Consider the following 22,396-nt stretch of genomic DNA (forward strand, 5'->3'; position numbering starts at 1 on the left):
ATTTTATGGAAAATTGTCCTTTTTTTTTGTATAATTATAGGTGTTTCATCTATTTTATGGTCCTTACAGTGCTGACACGACCGTTAACAACATTAATGTGGCGTTCTATGCCAGTGATAGTTAGCTACAATGTCAACAAAAATAAAAAAAAATTAAAAATTAAAAGGAATATTTAAATTTATTTTACTGGAATGAACCTAAACATATGATTGTCCAAGTTCATTCGTTTCAAAACTTACATTTTTTTAAATTTAAAAAAAATATGTTTTTTATAAACGTGTAAAACACTATTAAAATTTAATAAAAATATTTAAAACTTAAGTCCCTAATGAATATGTCCAAATTCATTCAAGATTAGTTTCAAATATACTAAAATTAATTTTCTTTAAAAATTGATATGTGTGTCAATATTTTTCTATTGCTACCTCTTAGGATGAATAAAAAAAGAAAATATATGAATTTAAATAATTTAAATTTTATTAATCTTAGGTCTAAAGATTTTTAATTGTATGAATATATCCAATTAAAACAGTGTATCTATTATTTCATTACATGTGTATCTTAAAAGGTTTAAAAATTGGATATATTCATACATTTAAAACAACTTTACACAAACAATTAATAATATTTATTTTCTGAAATATATTTTTAAAATTTTATTCATTCTAAAATGTACCAAAGGAATTAGAACATTGATACCCATATCAATTTTTTAAAGAAGATTAATTTTAATATTTTTAAACTTTGTACAATTTAGAAAAACTTGAATGAATTTAGACATAGACTTAACTTGTAAATGATTTTTATCAATTTTAAATTTTTAAATTTATTTAATATTTTTAAATTTTAATAATATTTTTTAAATATTATTTTAATTTAAAAATTTTTAAGCTTCGAAACAAATGAAGCGACATCAGCAACTATTCCTTTTAAAAAGTTTAAATATCCCTTTTAATTTTTTTTTTTGTTAACATGGCAGTTGACGTGGTATTGCCACATAAGCAACTATCGATAACATGAAGCACCACATTAGAGCTGTTAACGGCCGCATCAATGTTGTAACAGTCAATATTAGTCAAAAGGCCAATTTTGTTAGTTCATGGGCTCAATTGGGTGCAAAAAGTTTGCAGGGGCTTAATTGATTTTTTTAAAAAAAGTTTGAGGACCAAAAATACCATTAAACCCTTCTTTAACTATTGATCTTTCTTTTTCTAAGTATCGGTCAACATTAGTTAAAGGGCTTATTTTGTCAGTTTTGTTAGTTTAAGGGCTCAGTTGGGTGCAAAAAGTTCGCAGGGGCTTAATTGATTTTTTCGAAAAAGTTCGACAATCAAAAATACCTTTAAGCCCTACTTTGACTATTGATATGTCTTTTTTAATTAATTTTGCATCCGTGCATAGTATAGGCACACGATGTACAGGGTATTTCCACGTATACATGTAAAGTGTATTTTGATGCCACGGAGGAATTAGATGAAAATGTGATTATTAAAGTAGTAATGTCACCTTCTAGTAATTGTAAAGAATTATAATTTTCTAGATGCATTTGGCTAGTAGAGTGTAATTATATTGTAATTCTTTTTGCCTTTTTTAGTAATATAAATTGTAATTACACATTTACAAATTTTAAATTGTTTAAAAAGTATTAATTACTATAAATAGTTATTAGTAATACACGAGAAAAAATTTTAAACAAGTGACATAAATTAAAATCAAATCATGTTATGTTAGTCCAAGAAAGTAACCGACAACACGTTTGCCGATAAAAAAGAATAAGAAAACTAAACATCTATGCAATTTTATTATTGCTTTAGCATTTCATATTTGTTGGGTTATTCCTTTTCTAACATTTAACATATACTTCTTATCATCATCTATTAGTTCAATACCTTTTTCCTTGTACCAATTAACCAATATGGAAATTTTGTCCCTTGGCAATAACCAGCTTGAAGGTTCCATCCCTCGGAAAATTGAAAATTTGAAGAACATCAAGATTTTAAGCATCCCTAATAATAGTTTTACTGGTCATATCCCCCTAGCTTTGTGTAGTTTGACAAATTTGGAATATATTGACCTTGGCAAGAATCAAATCAGTCATTCAATCCCATCTTGTATTGGCAGTTTATCCAATTTGGATACCTTAAAACTTGATTCAAATCTATTAAAAGGTCCTATCCCTGAAGAAATTGGTAGGCTTTTTCACCTATCAAATTTAAACCTCAGCTTCAACCAACTCTCAGGTAGTGTCTGTTGAAGCATGGTCAGCATGCAGCAACCAAGACAGTCGAGGGCATCACATGCAGAAGCTGCTAGTTCATCAACCCAGCAAGCATGTTTTTGTTTCATTTTGTATACTAAGTTGATGCAATGTAACTTAGTTCAATTTTAACTATATTAGGTTTATGTTTGATGTAAATTGATGGTGATTGAGCTGATTAATCAGCTTTATTGATTTGTACAAGTTAATTAGCTTAAGTTAATAAGCTTGTTAGTGGTAGTAGGTTGTGATTAGGTTAACCTACTGTTTTGTCAAGTTGTAAACTTGTTTATGTATTGGCTTTATGCCATTTTTAGTTTTTTGAATGAATTCAATCAAGATTTCATCCATATGCTCTCTATTTTAGCTTTGCTTTGAAATTTGTTTTGTTTTTCTTCTTTGTTTCTGCCGCAAGTCTCGATCATTGCTTGGCAAGTTTCTTGTTGAACTTTGTTGTGTGTTGTTCTCAGCTCCAACAATTGGTATCTAGAGCCACATTCTTAGAGGACCTGTTATAACTCAACAAGAGGCACCATGGCTTCATCAGGTTTTTCACCAGCTTCACCACCTGTCTTCAATGGAGAGGGCTTCAACATTTGGGTAGTTAAAATGAGGACTTACCTGCAGGCATTTGACCTATGGGAAGTAGTTAACTCAGATACTGAGCCAGCACCTCTTCGAGCTAATCCAACAGTTGTTCAAATAAGGCAACACACTGATGAAAGAACAAAAACGCCCAAGGCTATGTCATGCATACAGAATTGTGTGACAGATGTGATCTTCATGAGGATCATGGCCTGTAAAACACCAAAGGAGGCTTGGGATAAGCTGAAAGAAGAGTTTCAGGGGATTGAAAGAATAAGAAAACAACAAGTGCTCAACTTGAGAAGGGATTTTGAAAATCTCAAAATGAAAGAGGAAGAAACAGTCAAACAGTATTCAGATCGAATTATGGCTGTTGTAAACAGCATAAGGCTCCTTGGAGAGCAATTCAGTGAAGCTAGAATAGTTGAGAAAGTCATGTCCACTTTGCCAGAAAGGTATGAAGCCAAAATTTCATCCCTCGAAGTCTCAAGGGACTTGACAACTATCTCCTTAACTGAGCTAATCAATACCTTGTATGCACAAGAGCAAAGAAGAGCCAGCAGACAAGAGGAGCACCAGGAAAGGGCTTTTCAAGCCAAAACAAAAGAAGCCTTGAGCATCAGTGCTCAGGAAGGTAAAAAGTTCTGGAAAAATAGGCCTAAGCCTGATGCTGCTAGAAGCAGTAACCAACTCTGTAAACATTGCAAAAGGGCTGGTCATCCAGAAGATAGATGCTAGTTTAGACCAGATGCAGTATGCCGATACTGCAAGAAAAATGGCCATGTTGAAAAGGTTTGTAAGAACAGAAGCAAACCAAGGCAGAATCAATTTCAGCAACAAAAGGCAGAAGCTCGAGTGGCTGAAGATAGCAGTGATCATGAGGAACAGGGTTTTGTTGTGTCATGTGCAACAAATCAGAAGAAGAGTTCAAAGGGCTGGCTTCTGGACAGTTATTGCACAAACCACATGTCACCAGATGAAACTATCTTCAAGACCTTGGACAGAACCTGCAAAACCAAGGTGAAAATTGGAAATGGTCAGTTCATAAATGCTGAAGGAAGAGGGGATGTACTGATTCATACCCCTACAGGTGGCAAAATCATTTCAAATGTACTTTTGGTACCTGAAATCGACAGGAACCTTCTCAGTATAACTCAACTACTTAAGAAAGGCTACTCAGTAGTGTTCAAGGAGAAAGAATGTCAAATTTTTTATCCGAATGGATCAAACCTTACAACAGTCACTATGACTAACATATGTTTTGAAGTAGACTGGCCAAATAGCTCACATTCAGCCTGTATAGCCTCCACTGATGATTCCAGGCTCTGGCACCAGAGGCTTGGACATGCAAACTACAAATCCATAGCTCGGATGGCCAATGAAGGGTTGGCTGAAAACTTCATCGATTCAATAAAGAATGATGAGCTTTGTGAAATATGTCAACAAGGAAAATTGGCAAGATTGCCATTTCCTACAAGCACAGCATGGAGAGCATCAGAGAAGCTACAACTTGTACACACTGATGTGTGTGGACCAATAAAGACTGAGTCTTTTAAAGGGAACAGGTACTTTATTCTCTTTATTGATGATTATACAAGATACTGCTTGATTTATTTTCTGAAGTAGAAATCAGATGTTGCATCTGTGTTCCTGAAGTATAAGGCTGCTGTTGAAACTGAGTCTGACTGCAAGCTTAGAGCACTAAGGTCAGACAATGGAACTGAGTATACCTCAGCTCAGTTCCAAGCCTACTGTGAAGAAGCAGGCATCAAACATCAACTGACTAATGTGTATACACCTTAGCAGAATGGGGTAAGTGAAAGAAAAAACAAAAGTTTAATGAATATGGCAAGATGTCTTCTATTTGAGAAGAATTTGCCCAAAACTCTGTGGGCTAAAGCAGTTAACACTACGGTCTACCATCAAAATAGGCTCCCAACCAAGGCCCTAGCTCAGAAGACACCATTTGAAGCCTGGTTTGAATTTAAGCCATCAATGGCTCATCTTAGAACCTTTGGTTGTCTGTGCTATGCACAAGTTCCAGCTGTGAAGAGAAGTAAGTTAGATAAAAGGGCTCAAGCAGGGATTCTAATTGGCTATAGCATGGTTAAAAAGGGCTATAGAATTCTAGAACCTGGTACAAACAAGATTCTGGTGAGCAAAGATGTTGTGTTCAATGAAAAAGAATGCTGGAATTGGGAGAAGGCTAAACCAGAGGCAGTAACTGAAGACCTGGCATTGGACCAAGTTGAAAATGATCAAAACACATCTGAAATGGATGTAGATGATGTCCCAATCAGAGGCACTCGATCATTGGCTGATGTCTATGAAAGAGCACAAGTGGCTATTGTTGAACCAAGTTGCTTTGAAGAAGCAGCAAGCCAGGAGGGCTAGAAGCAAGCAATGATTGAAGAAATCAAGATGATTGAAAAGAATCAGCCTAGAGTCTGGTTGAAATACCAACAAACAGGAGGGTTATTGGTGTCAAATGGGTCTATCGAGTTAAAAACAATGTTGATGGTAGCCTAAATAAGTTAAAAGCTAGATTGGTTGTGAAAGGCTTCAGTCAAAGGTATAGATCAAATTACCTCGAGACCTTTGCACCTGTGGCTAGGCTCGATACCATAAGATTTCTAGTTGCCTTAGCAGCACAAAAGCAGTGGATGATACACCAACTTGATGTAAAATCAGCATTTCTCAATGGATTCCTTGAAGAAGAAATTTATGTGGAGCAACCTCAAGGCTTCAAGGTGTCTGGCAAGGAAGAAATGGTGTACAAGCTCAACAAAGCCTTGTATGGCTTGAAATAGGCCCCAAGGGCCCGGTACAGCAGAATTGATGGTTATCTGACCTGTTTGGGATTCAACAGGAGTCTTAGCGAGCCAACTCTGTATGTTAAATCGATAAATGATGAAACTCAGCTCATTGTTTCATTGTATGTCAATGACCTATTGGTGGCAGGAGGAGATCGAGAATTACAAGTCAATTTTAAAACCAAAATACAACAGCATTTTGATATGTCAGACTTGGGGTTGATGTCCTACTTCTTAGCCATGGAAGTAACACAAGCTGAGAAAGGAATTTGGCTAAGTCAGAAGACCTTTGCCATGAAGATTCTCAACAAATTCTCAATGGAGAATTGCAAAGCAACCAGCACACCAGTTGCTGTTGGAGAAAAGCTATCAAGCCAAGACAAGCATGAAAAGGTTTGTGAAACAACCTACAGAAGTCTAGTTGGATGTTTGCTATATTTGACTGCCACTAGACCTGACATAATGTATGTTGTGAGTCTACTCTCGAGGTTCATGCATTGTTCAAATGAAAGTCATTTTAGAGCTGCAAAAAGAGTTCTGAGATACATCAAGGGAACTTTGTCTTATGGAATGCTGTTCACCAAGGCAGAAAATTTGAAGCTTGTTGGTTATTGTGACAGTGATTGGGCTGGTTCATTAGATGATATGAAGAGCACTTCGGGTTATGCATTCAACTTAGGGTCTGCTATGATTTGCTGGAGCTCAAAAAAGTAGGGAGTAGTAGCTCAGTCAACTGCAGAGGCAGAATATGTGGCTGCTGCTGCAGCAGTTAATCAAGCCATATGGCTTAGAAAAATTTTGATAAACATTAACCATGAGCAAAATGAAGCAACAGAGATAATGTGTGATAACCAATCTGCTGTTGCAATTGCAAAGAACCCTGTTTTTCATGGGAGGACCAAGCATTTCAATATCAAGTTTCATGCAGTTCGAGAAATGGAGCAGGCTCATGTTATTAAACTGGTTCATTGCAGTTCTGAAGAGCAATTAGCTAATATTTTGACAAAGGCACTCAGTGTTTCAAAGTTTCAACATCTGAGAGCTAAAATGGGAGTTTGCAACATGCTAACCAAGGAGGAGTTTGAAGCATGGTCAGCATGCAGCAACCAAGACAGTCGAGGCTATCATATGCAGAAGCTGCTAGTTCATCAAGCCAGCAAGCATGTTTTTGTTTCATTTTGTATACTAAGTTGATGCAATGTAACTTAGTTCAGTTTTAACTATATTAGGTTTATGTTTGATGTAAATTGATGGTGATTGAGCTGGTTAATCAGCTTTATTGATTTGTACAAGTTAATTAGCTCAAGTTACTAAGTTTGTTAGTGGTAGTAGATTGTGATTAGGTTAACCTATTGTTTTGTCAAGTTGTAAACTTTTTTATGTATTGGCTTTATGCCATTTTCAGTTTTTTGAATGAATTCAATCAAGATTTCATCCATATGCTCTCTATTTTAGCTTTGCTTTGAAATTTGTTTTGTTTTTCTGCTTTGTTTCTGCCGCAAGTCTCGATCCTTGCTTGGCAAGTTTCTTGTTGAACTTTGTTGTGTGTTGTTCTCAACTCCAACAGTGTCTCTATCTTGTCTGCCACTAAGCTTCGTATTATCGATGCTGGAAATAATTGTAACAAGATTTCTCCTACTCTATTTGAAAGCAATAGTCGTTTATCACCCTATATGTGTCCTCCTCCAGTAACCAACAAAACCAACAGCAGTAGAATTCCTTCCTATATCAAAATATTCCTCCCAATTGCCATCTTCTCCACATTCTCCATTTTGGGATGCTTTCTATTTTCACGGTTTAAACTCAAGAATAACAGCGTCGGTGTACAACCGACGAAGAATGGGGATTTGTGTTCCATATGGAACTATGATGGAAAGATAGCATACAAGGATATTGTTACAGCAACAGAGGATTTCGACTTTCAATACTGTAAAGGAGTTGGTGGTTACGGAAGTGTTTACAGAGCACAACTACCTTGTGGTAAAGTAGTTGCCTTGAAGAAACTTCATCGTTTAGAAGCTGAAAATCCAGCCTTTGACAAGAGCTTCAGAATGAGATCAAGTTTCTAATGAAATACGACATCGAAGCATCGTAAAGCTTCATGGGTTTTGTCTACACCGACGGTCCATGTTTTTGATCTATGAGTACATGGAAAAGGGAGTTTGTTCGCAACCTAAGAGATGAAGTGGAAGTCGTGGAAATGGATTGGACAAAAGAGTGGAGATCATCAAAGGCATAGCGCATGCTTTGTCTTACTTGCACTATGATTGCAGCCCTCCAATAGTTCATCGAGACATATCAAGTAACAATGTTCTTTTAAACTCAAGCTTTGAGGCCTTTGTAGCTGACTTTGGGACTGCTAAAATGTTGGATCTTGAATCATCCAATCAGACCATTGTGGGCACATGTGGTTATGTAGCTCCAGGTGATTTTCTTTGCTTTGTTTGATGACATTTTCTTCGGAATTTATAAAATTAATTGAACATATAAATGATTTTCTTTTTTATCTGGTTTTTCGTACGCAGAACTTGCATATACATTGGTTGTCACCAAAAAATGTGATGTCTATAATTTTAGAGTGGTGGCACTAGAAACGTTAATGGGAAAGCATCCCGAAGAATTGTTATCATGGTTGTCATCACCAACTTCTTTGGTAAATATGAGGCTGATTGATGTGCTAGACAACCGTTTACCACTTCCCACAAGTCAATTAGTTGCACAAAATCTTGTTCGCATTGCTACTTTGGCATCCGCCTGCCTAAATCTGCAACCTAAGTCTCAACCAACAATGAAAGAAGTGTACGAAGAGTTTCTTTGTGGCCAAACATCCTTGGGAGTTCCCCTTCGGATGATCTCTTTGTTACAACTTGTGAACTGTGAAATGCATATTGGAGATAGAACTGAAACTTGTAATGTTTAAACTCCATGCACTTGTTCTTGATTAGATATTGTTTATCAAACTTTGATGATTTGTTTGTAAACCATATCCTATGTTCTATATGATGGAATGAATTGCAATGTTCAATAAACTTGTTTATTCGATTGCTTTACAGAACATAAATTCGACAATTTGATCCAAATATTCAAACACCATCCTAATAGCTTCCTTTCATTTCGTGCTTCTTTCAAGCATGAAAGACCAACTCAAAGGATAAATCAAATATAAGTAAATTAATTGTGAATTAAAGCAAAAAAAAAATCAAATTTATAAATACAATGTTTCTTTCCTTAATTTGCATAAATGTTAAATGGTTCAGAAGAAAGCTTTCTAAAAAAGACTACACTAAAAATGACCAAACCATTTTGGAAAGAGGGAAAGATGCTTAGGGGTAATTTTTGATAAAGCAAATGCCACTAAAGACTTCAATAATGCTTAGGGGTAAGATGCTTAGGGGTAAGGTCTTTTAATTTTTTTATATTATCTATAATAATTCAATTTGATTTAGTTTATTTATTTTTATATTAATTTTAAGTTTAGGGTTTTGCACTTATTTTAATAAAATGAACTTTATTTTATGATTTTTGGATATTATTTGATAAACTTTGACTTTTATATAAGGCTTAGAATTTTTAGTCCTCAGATGGAAGGGTTCAGAAATAAAGCACAAAGAAGTATTTATAAAGTGAAACTATGAAGAAAACATAGTAGTGACTAGGGATAATAATATAATATAATCATCTCTTCCAACTTCGGCTTCAGTATAAATGATCTTTCATTCCACCAACAAGCCATGTCTCTTGGGCTATATCAGATGAAATTTTGTAGAAATAAAGGTCGTATTTCATCACTACTAAGCTCTCTTTCACCTTCCTGTTTTCTTCTTCCATTAAAGACCTCAAATATTTTCTTTTTTCCTCGTCTTTCCTCTTGCACTCTTATTTGTCTCCTTGATCTTCCTCGTCCTCTTCGACCCCGTTAGCTTCTTCTAACCACTCTTAGCGAGAGCGGATCGACAATGCGTAAGCAAGAGAGCATTTGTAGGTGGGATCGCAGCAGACTTGATCATCAACATGATCGAGGGAGCATTTACCAACAATCACAATTCTTAATATCAATCTGCAAGTCCGAGAAGATTGCAAATTTAAAAACCTAACTATCTCGCTTAAAGGTCAAAAGTCAAATGCTAAGTTGGTTATAACATGTAATTAAGTAATGAAACCGCATTTATAATTTATTGAAGGAATCAGTCGCCACAATATCTATAAATGATTAAGTTCAAGCTATACAAATTATATTAAAATAAGATGATCATTACAAAAATTAAAAAGAAGGCCCTTTTCACCTAAGGTAACATGTAATTAAGTAAACCATGTATTTTTCTTTCTTAATCTTAGCCCTGAACTTCCATTTGCTTGCCAATATTTTCGAAAACGATTTACTTTTTGGAAATGATTTACTTTTTTCGTGTTTGGGTAAATATGTGTAAAATATTTTTACATTTTTGGCGATTTCTTGAAAATAGTTTAGAAAAACTGCTTTTAAATGAAACATACATTTGAGAATTTAATTGAGTTTATTTTATATCTATCAATAAATTTATATTTTACATTATTTTTACATATATTTCAACCACAATATCATTTCTCACCTCATTCTTATTTATTTATTTTCTAATTTAATTATAAGGACAAAATTCTATTTTTCATTGTTTTTTCGTTTTGCACTTTTGATTTTCAAACTTCCAGCTTTTGAATATAAAAATAAATATCCATTTAATAATTATATTTGAGTGTGATTATACATGATTGGTAACTTGTAAATACACTATTTTTAGTTTTTCACTTTACCCATAATTATTTATTAAAATAATTTTATAAATATATATTTTTAATATAAAATATATTCATTCGGGAGTCTTACCTTATAATATCCACATACATGTTGTAAGGCCCAAAATTTGCCCGGGCCCAACAGTCCAATTACAAAAATATAAACCCAATTTATACCCAAATAAATCAAAACCCTAGGGCCCAAATGGCCCAAAATCTAAAGCAATTTTTCAGCTAAATTTTAGCAGAAAAAAAACCCTAGTCAGATGACTCACATCTTTGCTGTCGCCGCCTCCTTGCTTTCTGCTTGCGCTCGCCGCCACCACTCGCCTATCACTGGCCTTCCACGCCACTGACACCTGCAGAGAAAAATAAATGCAAGGCAACAGAAGAATCCGGCCAAATAAAGAGCAAAAAGACAAAGAATAGAAATCAATAGTTGTAATACGGCTATAAAAGCCAAAATGTTCTCGTTGTATTTTTTTTTACGCACACTAAGCAATCAAAAAGCAGAACAGAAATTTGAAAAGGTTGATTAAAATATCTTACTGTTTCCTGTTTGTTTTTCTCTTTTTTTATTTTTTTTTTATTTTTTATTTTTACAAATCCATTTGAACGAAAACTAGAATAGAAAAGCAAGAAAAAGCTTACTTGGGCGTCACGATCCCATCGTCGGAGTCCCTTTCTCCGTCGCCGGAGCCGAGTTTTCAGAGAGGGGATGAGGAAGACTTTCTTTTTCTTTCCCATTTTTGTGGGCACGGGCTAAAAACCTTTCTCTTTTTCCATGCGACTCCGGCCACCATCCTTGGTGGCATTGCAGTGGAGATGTGGTGGATGACGGCGGCAGGGATTTAAATAACGGTCGCGGTCGCGTTTTCGGTCGCGTTACGTTATCGCGGTTGCGGACATAACGGATGCTATTGCGGTCATCGCGGGTGCCGCGGTCGTGAATTTTTTTAAAATTCGCACAATTTATTGTAAAACATTCCAAGCCCTTTCCACAACTTCACTACTCTCCTTACTCTCTTCAGTAACCAAGGGCTTAACTTGACCACTTAGTTCTCCAATTTTACCGACTATTGCATGGCTTCCACATTGTTCTTTACACTTGTGCACGTGTAAATCAAACAAACTCCTCTTTGTTCTTCACTTAAATTTTTTTATCAACAAATTCAACGTTTCATTACTTGAAAACACAGAGGAAATACACCCCAAACTACTTTCTTTCAAAAATATTTCGGAGAAAGAAAGTGAGTGCAAGTGTGCAATGATTGTTCGGTTTCAACAAAGAACATGGATATTGCTTCACCTACAAGTATATCAGTTCAACTTCATCACTGCCGCTTCATGGCTCATCATCTTCATCCTTGCTTCACTTTTCCTTTGGGGAAATGTTCTCGAGCTTCTCGGATGTTCAAAGTCTCTCATTTGTTTTTCGTGGTCATACAATCGGCATATCCCATTGCCCTATTGTTTGCGCCGGTTGTACAATTCCACTAGCCCCGCAGAATCGACCCAACCATGGACAAAGAAGCACGCTGAAAACCTCAAGATCTTAGCTACTACTCACTCTTGCTCAAAAGAAGGGGTGGGTGTGAACCTAAGCTAATTCTTTTCTCTTGTACCGAACGGAATCCCCAACCTTCATCTCATCCTTCAATCGATGTCGCTTTAACCATCAGAACGGAAAATAACGGGAATAGCGGCCCGTTATTCCCGCAATTGGCCGTTACCCATTAAATTGCGGCCGCGATCCACCGTTATTTTCAGCAATAGCGGTTTCGGACAGCGCCGCTACCGCTATATAACGGCCGCTATTCCGATATCGGTCCGCTATTTAAATCCCTGGACGGCGGGGTTCCAAAGCTAGGCTTGGAGCCCTAGCAGAGAAAGGGGAAGCCCCCTTTCATTTTATTTTTCTGTTCTTTGTAACAAATGAAACAGCAAAAAAAAAAACTGTAGCAATTATAACAATCGCAAACGGCGTCGTTTAAAGGGGGAGAGCTGCGCATTCATTCCCTAAAGGGGTAATTTATGCAATGGATCTATCCCATTAGAAATTGGATATTTGAGAAATTTGACTTATTTGAGTCTCTCCAACAATAGAATTGTTGGTCCAATCCCTTCTGCTTTGGGTCAATTAACCAGTCTCCAATCTCTGATCCTTTGGGGGAACCAAATCAATGGATCTATCCCATTCGAAATTGGATATTTGAGAAATTTGACTTATTTGAGTCTCTCCAAGAATAGAATTGTTGGTCGAATCCCTTCTGCTTTGGGTCAATTAACCAGTCTCCAATCTCTGATCCTTTCGGGGAACCAAATCAATGGATCTATCCCATTAGAAATTGGATATTTGAGAAATTTGACTGATTTGAGTCTCTCCAGCAATGGAATTGTTGGTCCAATCCCTTCTGCTTTGGGTCAATTAACCAGTCTCCAATATCTGCTCCTTTCGGGGAACCAAATCAATGGATCTATCCCATTAGAAATTGGATATTTGAGAAATTTGACTTATTTGAGTCTCTACAACAATAGACTTGTCGATTCAATACCCATTACTCTGTACCAATTAACCAATTTGGAAATTTTGGACGTTGATAATAACCAACTTCAAGGTTCTATTCCCCAAGAAATTTGTAATCTAGCAAATTTAACTTCATTGTACCTCTCCCAAAACAAATTGACTGGTTCAATCCCTTCTTGTGTTGGTAGTTTATCAAAGATGCTGTACTTAAGCCTTGGTTCTAATCTATTAAAAGGTCCTATTCCCCAAGAAATTTGTAATCTAGCAAATTTGACTTCATTGTACCTCTCCCAAAACAAATTGACTGGTTCAATCCCTTCTTGTATTGGTAGTTTATCAAAGATGCTGGACTTAAGCCTTGGTTCTAATCTATTAAAAGGTTCTATCCCAAAAGAAATTGGCAAGCTTTTTGATCTATCATATCTAAACCTTAGCTTCAACCAACTCTCAGGTCCTATCCCTATCTTGTCTGCCACTAAGCTTCGCATTATCGATGCTGGAAATGGTTGTAACAAGATTTCTCCCGATCCATTTGAAGGCAATAGTGATTTATCACCCTATATGTGTCCTACTCCACTAACCAAAATAGCCAACAGCAGCAGAATTCCTTACTATATCAAAACATTCCTCCCTATTGCGATCTTATTCACATTCTCCATTTTAGGATGTTTGCTATTTTCACGGTTTAAGCTCAAGAATAACCATGTCAGCGTACAACCAACCAAGAATGGGGATTTGTGTTCCATATGGAACTATGATGGAAAGATAGCATACGAGGATATCGTTGCAGCAACAGAGGATTTCGACTTCCGATACTGTATTGGAGTTGGTGGTTATGGTAGTGTTTACAAAGCAAAACTCCCTTGTGGTAAAGTAGTTGCTTTGAAGAAACTTCATCATTTAGAAGCCGAAAATCCAACTTTTGACAAGAGTTTCAGGAACGAGATCAAGTTTCTATCAGAAATACGACATCGAAACATAGTGAAGCTTCACGGATTTTGTCTACACCGACGATCCATGTTTTTGATCTATGAATACATGGAAAAAGGGAGTTTGTTCTGCAACCTAAGGGATGAAGTGAACGCTGTGGACATGGATTGGACGAAAAGAGTAGAGATCATCAAAGGCATAGCACATGCTTTGTCTTACTTGCACCATGATTGCTGCCCTCCGATAGTTCATCGAGACATATCAAGTAACAATGTTCTTTTAAACTCAAGTTTTGAGGCCTTTGTGGCCGACTTTGGAACAGCTAGAATGTTGGATCTTGATTCATCCAATAAGACCATTATTGTCGGAACTTGTGGCTACGTAGCTCCAGGTGGCGTTTTCTTTTTTACTTGATTTACTGACCTTTTCTCTGAACATATAGTTGAATTTCTTCTTACTAATTTGTGTATGTAGAACTTGCTTATACAATGATTGTCACCGAAAAATGCGATGTTTATAGTTTTGGAGTGATAGCACTGGAAACATTAATGGGAAAGCATCCTGAAGAAGTGTTATCATGGTTGTCATCACCAACTTCTTTGGTAAACATGAAGCTGGTTGATGTGTTAGACAACCGTTTACCACTTCCAACAAGTCAACTAGTTACACAAAATCTTGTTCATGTTGCTACACTGGCATTCGCTTGCTTAAATCCACAAACGAAGTCCCGACCAACAATGAAGGAAGTGTCTGAAGGGTTCCTTTCTCGCCATACATCCTTGGGAATTCCTCTTTGGATGATCTCTTTGTTACAACTCATGAACCGTGAAATGCATATTGAAGGCAATACTAAAACTTGTGATGTTTAAAGTCCATGCGCTTGTTGATTAGATATTGTTTATCATGCTCTGATAATTTGTTTGTAAACCATCTCTGGTTTTATATATGATGGAATGAATTGCAATGTTTAATAAACCTGTTTATTCGGTTGCTTTAGAAGACATAAATTCTACAATTTGATCCAAATATTAAGACATCATCGCTGGCTGCTTCCTTGAATTTTGTGCTTCTTTCAAACCAACTCAAAGATAAATAACATAAAAGTAAATTAAGGGTGAATCAAAGCAACAAAATGCAATCAATACATACATCAAGAATTCACCTCAGCTATCTATAATTCATGAAACAATCTCTCAACTTATAAAATGTAAGTGAGACTCCACAGACCTGATATCCAAACTCAAAAGCAATAAAAGGCGTCATCAGAACCCTGGCAAGTGAAGACGACAATCTTTTCAAGCAAGGTAGCGATACAACTTCCTGTCACCTTTATCCCTCTCCAGGAACTCCCGCTCAATAAGGGACTCGATCCGTTTCTTAATTACAACGGGGTTGGGCAGAAACCGTGACTGTAGCTGTTTTGTGACCTCAGCAACAATGTTGTTATGATCCAGCACACGCCTAGCTTTCATGATCCTCACGATTGCTGCCTCAATTTGCGGTTTTCGATCTTCCTCCACTCTCTGCCTAGTTTCTTGATTTTCAGGTTCCGACTCCCTTTGCGCAGCCACAGTGCCTATCTTGACCTTGAAGAACTTGCTTGTATACTTGTCATTGAAAAGAAAGGTATCAGTGTCTACTATGTCCTTGCTCATAGGTTCTTTCCGAAGCACATTTTTTCCCTTAACACAGGCAAGAGACTGCAAGCACCTTTTCAAGTCAAAGGTAGGAATCTCGGTCACCTGCTCAATCTCCTTATAGCTTAGTCGATCAGCATCGTTGAAGAGCATAAGGACACACATCTGGTATGTGGAAACATTCAGTTCATGCTTCTGTCCCTTACCAAAGGTTGCCTTCAAATCAGCCGTCCCCATGTTAGTTTGCCAAGACAATCTCCGTCCGGTATGGGTACCTAGGTAATAATTACGGAATTTCTCACATATTCCCAGAATTTCAGCAGGAAGTTTGCATGTAGTAATAGGTTGAGTTGGCCAAGATCCAGTTGTCAGAACCTGGACAGAAAGCATGGGACCATCCCCTATATCCGAACCATGACTTGCATGGAAACCTTGCATCGTATCTTGTGATGTCTTCATATCTGTGAACATACCCTCCAACTTTGAGGTGAATTGATACCCACACTCTGTTTTGAGCTTAACAATCAAACTTCTTTCAGCATCATCAGAGACGGACTTCCCTGAAAGAAGCCTTTTGGCCAAGTGTTGTTTGTAGTACTTCTCGAAAACATCTTTCTCTTGAAGGTAACGGAAGAGCATCATCACCTTGTCGAGTAACAATTCCACATCCTCTTCAGTAACCCCCCTCAAACCTTTTCGAAGCTTATCATCAACAAACAAAGAGATGAACTCTGGAGACCGAGAATTCAGATTGATGAAATATTCAAACGAGGAATTTAATGCATTTTGAAAAGTCTTGTCATTTCTAAATGCTGAAGTGATAATCTTGTCGTATTTGTCCTTTAAATCCAACAGATGTTGCACAAAATCGACAGGATCCTTCAGCCTTTCGGGATCAGTGAGTAACTGCTTACCAGTATCACGAATGTATGAAGTCATGACATCTCTGATTAAAACAAGCCCATTGGATACTCGACGAAACAAGCAATACATCCTTCCTAAGTCCTCATATTTTTCATCGACAATCATATTAATCAACCCCGAGTTCTCCATTTGCACAAGCCTGTGCATATGACTTTCAATCATCTCCGTTTCTACCACATTTGTTATCTTGACTTCACTTCTGGTGTCCAAGTAATGTGAGACTCTCTCTATTTCTTCATTTAGGCGTCTCTCGGCTTTCTTTAGATACTCCCCACAATCACAGGACTCTATGAACTCTTGAGACTCGAGACGATAAAAATCAGCTGAAACCTCAAGAAAATGCTTCTCGAAATCATCCTGATAAACGGAAGGACCTAGATCCATTAACATCTTTGTGATACTTCTCATTAAACCCCTGTCTATGACTTCACCGCTCCGTTCTCTCCTTACATTTTCAAGAAGTATAGCCTGAAGCCTAGACTGGATTGCATGGGAATGGATGATGACATCCCTCCATAAATTTAACCCAAGCTCATGAACTGGGGTTTTGTGGGTGTTTGGGATAAAGGTCCTATCCATGTACATCAATATATCTCGGATCATTTGCAATGCCTTGTTATGCTCTGCCCATTTTCTGTTAAGTTCATCCAAAAATAATCCTCCCTGAGCAGCCTCAATTGAATTACTAATCTCCTTTAGATGAGAAGTCATAGTAGTGACAAGCCCAGAATACAGTTTCTCCCCAAATTTATGCAGTACCATATTGTATGCATTCCTGGTTTACATTAACGCTTAGGTGTCAGAATCCTAAAATTTTGCGGATATCAAAGACAGTTCTATGGCAGATCTCAAGACAGCTAGAAACTGGAAGTCATTTCAACAATATTAAATGACTTCATCACATAAGACACGTTTATATATTCAATAATCATAGCAGCATTTGTTTCAAGCACATATATAGCTAAAAACCTACCATCTAAATCATAACATTTTCATGAGTTATTAAAAGTAATATATGGGATGACAGTTTCGAGGAATCAAAGATCCAAAAACAATAGCACAACTTGGTAAGAAGCCTCTCTCTTATACCGTGTAGATTACCGTCAAAATGGCAGAGCTCAAAAACTCCAAAAACTTCCCAAGTACTAGCAAAAGAGAGCCATGCGACTGCAAAGGAAACGGGAAAAGAAAAAAGGGATGAGAAATATCTATTAATGCGGCCCTTTCAGAAGAACCAGCAGTGGCATCTGTATCAGCCAGTTTGTCGGCAGTCCTCACGACTACTTAGACAGTTCATAAAATCGGAGTCCATTTGCAAGTGTCATCAACCTTCAGCTTCCAGATAAATATAAACAACACTTCATACACCATTTTCAGATTTCATTGTTCAAAATGGCACCCCACCAAGTTCAAAATCAGAACTGCTTATCATGCAACCTATATTCATCTCTGCATTTAGTACCCATAAACCACTTGCGGCATTTTCTTTTTCCATGTTAATTTATAGATGTAGTTACCATTTAAACACTAGAACCTCAATTCAATAGACAATGGACTAAGAAACTTAACAAAACCGGTATCTCGGCAAGTCTTCATAGCCTAATTATATAAATTACAGAACTCAGACATGATCGCATTTTATATTTACAAAGAGAAGATTAAATATAGTTTTAGATTCTCAATTGTTCAAAGAAATCATCAACCTGCAGATTTTTAAATAATTAAACCAAAACTCTATCTAAGTTTCACATCACAATCAAAATACTTCAAGTAAAAGATGCATAATTTAACAAAATTACATAAAATTATAACAAAAAAAGGAGAGAAAAATAAATCTAACCTGTAAAGTTCTTCAAAGCTAAGTCCACTAGCATTATGATTATAAATTTCATGAATAGCATGTTCCAGAATCTTCCACGTCTTCTCTGCATATTTGGGATCAACCACCACCCTATGCTTAAACGCCTCTATTTGAAACGCTTTTTTCTTTTGAGCACTCATTTCCCTTTCTCAATTTTCTTTGTCTAAAACCAAACAAATCACGCTTCAAATCAAAATCCCACCTATAATCCAACCAGATTAACCTTTGAAGCCCGGAATTTGATATCAAAGTTCGATAACGACCCGGATTCAATTACTGGGTTTTGTTTTTCTTGTTTAGGGAATTGAATTACTGGGTTTTTGAGATAAGGGGAAACAAAGAGAGAATTTGTTTGGGTTTCATGAATTGAAAGGTTTGAGGGAGGGAATTCGAAGGTTTTTCAAAGGTAATTAAGGAAGAGAAATGCTGATTTTAGCTTTGCTTGTGTTTTACTTATATTTCTGCTCTTTCTTTTTTCCGTTTAAGAATTTTTCAGGTTTTTTAATTTATTTTTTTGAAATTACTTTTGCTTAATTACTTTCCTTTGCCAAAATAATTGGAAAGGAATAGCTTAGACGGAAAAGACTTTTGCTTCTACCTTATTAATTTTTGGATAAACTATTAAAATATTTATTTTATTTACATCATGTTACATTTTAGCCATTTACATTATCGTATTGTATTATTTTAGTCATTTGAAATTGTTAATTATCACTAACAATGTAACGGTAAGTTGACGTGGAACTTTAAATTGTCATTTTAAACGAAAATTTTAGGTTAAATTCTATAATTGGTCCTATATTATTTTCATTTTGAGCAATTTAATTTTTTATGTTCTTTAATTTTTCTTTTTTTTTCATTCTCTTTTACTTCTCCTCTATTTTCTTCCATTCTTCATTTTAATGTAGTTTTTTATGTTTTTATTTGTTAAAATTAGTCGACAAGCTCGCCTTCACTCGAAAAAAATTAAATTGTTTTAAAAAATAAAAGTATAGGGATTAGTTTTAGCAAATGGAAAATATAAAAAAAAACTACGTTAAAAGTAATGGAGAAGGAAGGAAAAAAAAAGGGAGAACGAGAAGAGAATGGAAAATAAAGAGAGCAAAAAAAAGGAAAGTTAAAAAATATAAAAGAAAAAAATAAATTGCTCAAAATGAAAAAATATTGGGACCGGTTGTATAAATTAACCTAAAATTTTTGTTTGAAATGATGATTTAATATGACAGATCAACTTATCCTTACGCTGTTAACTGTTCAGTGACTAAAATATTACAACGTAATAACTTAAATGACTAAAACGTAGCATGTTAAAAATAAGTGACAAAAATCTAGTCTAAGAAGGTAAACAAAAGTAACTATTTTAATAGTTTACCGTTAATGTTTTGGTTAATTTTATTAGTATAAAACTTAAAGTTTCCTTTCAAATAAAAATACTAAGAAAATTTTTGTTTTATATTTTGAAGTTTCCTTTTAAATAAAAATGAATAAGAAGAAAAATTATTTTCCCCATATAAATTATTAGAGGCAAAGCAAAAAATTTTCTTAAAAGCCAAAAGTAAATTATAAATATTTAAATGATATCAAAATATTTTATTTTATTAATTTATATTATTAAAGAAGTTCTAAGATAATTCTATCCGCCAACGTAATTTCTACCACTTTTATTATAATTCCACAATAATTGAACTTCTTCCTTCTTTTTATTAATTATTACAAATTCAAACGATATATATTATAGTAAAATATATAATTTAATTTTGGTCTCCAAAAAATATTTTTCGACTTCGCTTTAATTGGATGTAGTGATAAGTCACATTATATTCTCAAAGAAAGAATATAGATTCAAACTTCGATATTGAAGATAATATTATTGAAAAGAACAATCACAAACTTCACATTAAACGAACTTGAAAGACAAAAATCAAATTTTAAATCTACTAAATTTCACATCTTAAAAATACATGCATAAATAAAATAAAAATAATATTTGATATACAGTCTGTAACTTATAAATAAACCCTAATAATGTAATCATATATATACTAAAGCAATTTAAGCATGCAATGGTAACAATCCTATGTCTCATACTTAAATGAATTAGATATGGCACTTTTAAATATTAACATAATTAATTATTACAATTTTGATTAAAACAAGATATTTTATTAAATAATATTAACGTTAATAACATTGTTAGTTGAATTAAATAAATTATTATTATTAAAATTAGATATGTTATTAAATAATATTCACATAAAAATAGATAATTTAGGTTTAAGAAGGTAAAAGTTTTAAATTTTTTCAAAAGGACAATTACACCCTCTTTTTTGTGCTCAATTAGGTATTTAACTGTCAATATGTAACAAAAAAAGACCCTTTAATTGTTATTGTTAAAGATAACAGCCCAAGTTTTTTCTTTTTTTTCTAGGTATCTCCCCACATGTCATAACCACTTATAAATAAATATAGAAAAATATATTGAAATTATTAAAACATATAAGAAATTTGATAAAATTTTAAAAATAAAAAATTATTAAAATTTTAGAAATATAAAAAATTATTTAAACTATAAAAAGCTATAGAAATTTATTAAAAACACCGAAAGTCCTATAGACTTCTGTTGGGTGTGCTTCGCATTTATCGGATACATTGCATGTACTTAAGTCGATAATCGACGAGTAGCCAAATAAGAGCAAAAAGCCGCGTGGAGCACGTTGGGACGACGCGACGACGATTGGAGAAAACAACTCCAGTTTTTTTTACTCTCAATAGGATTTCTTCTCCCAATTAATACACTCTGATTCTTTCAAGGATATTAGAGTCTGATTAGGATTTTAGTTTTAGCATATTTAAAGGGCATTTGGAAACTATTTAGGGAGATGTGATTCAGAGAATTAGATTTGTATTAAATATCTCTTGTATGAGATTTGTTAAAGAGTTTTTAGATAGAGTTTTTGAGAGAGCCTTTGTATTTGGGATTTTTGGGTTTTGTTTTGGGATTTGCTCTTTGTATTTGGGTTGGATACTCTCCATCATTATACTCTTTATTTGTTACTTAGTGAAAAGCCGAAACCTTTTTTGCCCATGATTTTTTATCCCTTAGTGAGGGTTTTTCATGTAAATATTTGTATTTGTTCTTCTCCACATTTACTATCTTATTGTTCATACGGGTCGATCCCCAACAAACTGGTATCAAAGCTTGGTTCGAATTCTGTAGATCAACACATTCAGAGATGGCAACAATGAGATTCAATATTGAGTGGTTTGATGGGATCACAAACTTTAGTTTATGGCAGGTTAGAATGACAAAACTTCTAATTCAGAACAGCCAAAAGAAGGTCGTTACCAGTAAAAAACCTAAAGGTATGGAAAAATCAAAATTGGAGGAGCTTGATGAAAAAGCTCTGTCTACGACACAGTTATGCCTCGCGAATAATGTGCTACAAGAAGTACTTATAGAGAAAATAGCTGCTGCTTTATGGAAGAAATTAGAAACCCTTTATATGACAAAATCGTTGGTCAATCAATTTGTACTGAAGCAACATTTGTACATGTTTCATATAGATGAAAGAACGCCCATTAGGACTCAGATTAGTGAGTTTATTACACTTCGGAATGACCTGAAGAACGTTGAGGTTGACATAGATTATGAAGATCAGGCTATGTTAAGCTCTTGAATATTGGTCATCTATTCAATAAACTTGAGCAATTGTAACTAAAATTGAAGATTCATGAATACCAAAGAACAAAGAAGAATTAAAGCGCAAATTAAGTCTCACAAATTTATTAAATCAACTTTCGATAAAATCTTTAACTAGAAATGAGAGTTTAGAAACACATAAAATAAACAAAACAAAATAAAACTAAGAAGGACTAGGTCTACATCTCTAAGTTTTAACCTAATAATGTCTATTTATAGGGCAAAAAAAAATTGCATAAATGTTTAAAATACAAAGTGCCCTAAATCATATAAAATAGAATTCTTCAAGATATTTTGATAATTTTCGCGTCAAACTTCCATGCCATTTTTGGATATCTTCCTAGCATTTTTGGGCTTCATCCATGAAATAACTTTAGCTAGATTTTTTAGTT

At 34.9% G+C, this 22,396-nt stretch overlaps 2 protein-coding genes and 1 pseudogene across 3 annotated transcripts; 2 read left to right on the forward strand and 1 right to left on the reverse strand.

The window, feature by feature from the left end:
* The first annotated feature begins 5,505 nt into the window (after positions 1-5,505).
* LOC105797407 (cysteine-rich receptor-like protein kinase 5) lies at positions 5,506-8,575 on the forward strand (annotated as a pseudogene).
* A 3,143-nt stretch (positions 8,576-11,718) lies between these two features.
* On the forward strand, positions 11,719-14,857 carry LOC105797408 (MDIS1-interacting receptor like kinase 2). The gene is made up of 3 exons (XM_052621134.1): positions 11,719-11,897; positions 12,451-14,273; positions 14,357-14,857. Exons 1-3 carry the CDS (start codon positions 11,719-11,721, stop codon positions 14,749-14,751), a joined length of 2,397 nt encoding a protein of 798 aa, XP_052477094.1. The 3' UTR covers positions 14,752-14,857.
* A 114-nt stretch (positions 14,858-14,971) lies between these two features.
* Positions 14,972-18,801, reverse strand: LOC105798219 (cullin-3A). 2 transcript variants are annotated; one of them, XM_012628203.2, is made up of 3 exons: positions 18,284-18,433; positions 17,533-17,610; positions 14,972-17,218 (listed from the first exon to the last, which is right to left on the reverse strand). In XM_012628203.2, the coding sequence occupies exon 3, from the start codon at positions 17,203-17,205 to the stop codon at positions 15,178-15,180; it is 2,028 nt and encodes a 675-aa protein (XP_012483657.1). In that variant the 5' UTR covers positions 17,206-17,218; positions 17,533-17,610; positions 18,284-18,433; the 3' UTR covers positions 14,972-15,177. The 2 variants fall into 2 exon arrangements, with proteins under 2 accessions (XP_012483657.1, XP_012483656.1); XM_012628202.2 differs by lacking the exon at positions 17,533-17,610 and having other exon boundaries at positions 18,284-18,801.
* Positions 18,802-22,396: the final 3,595 nt, after the last annotated feature.

This window comes from Gossypium raimondii, chromosome 9 (genome assembly GCF_025698545.1).
Source record: "Gossypium raimondii isolate GPD5lz chromosome 9, ASM2569854v1, whole genome shotgun sequence".
NCBI lineage: Eukaryota > Viridiplantae > Streptophyta > Magnoliopsida > Malvales > Malvaceae > Gossypium > Gossypium raimondii.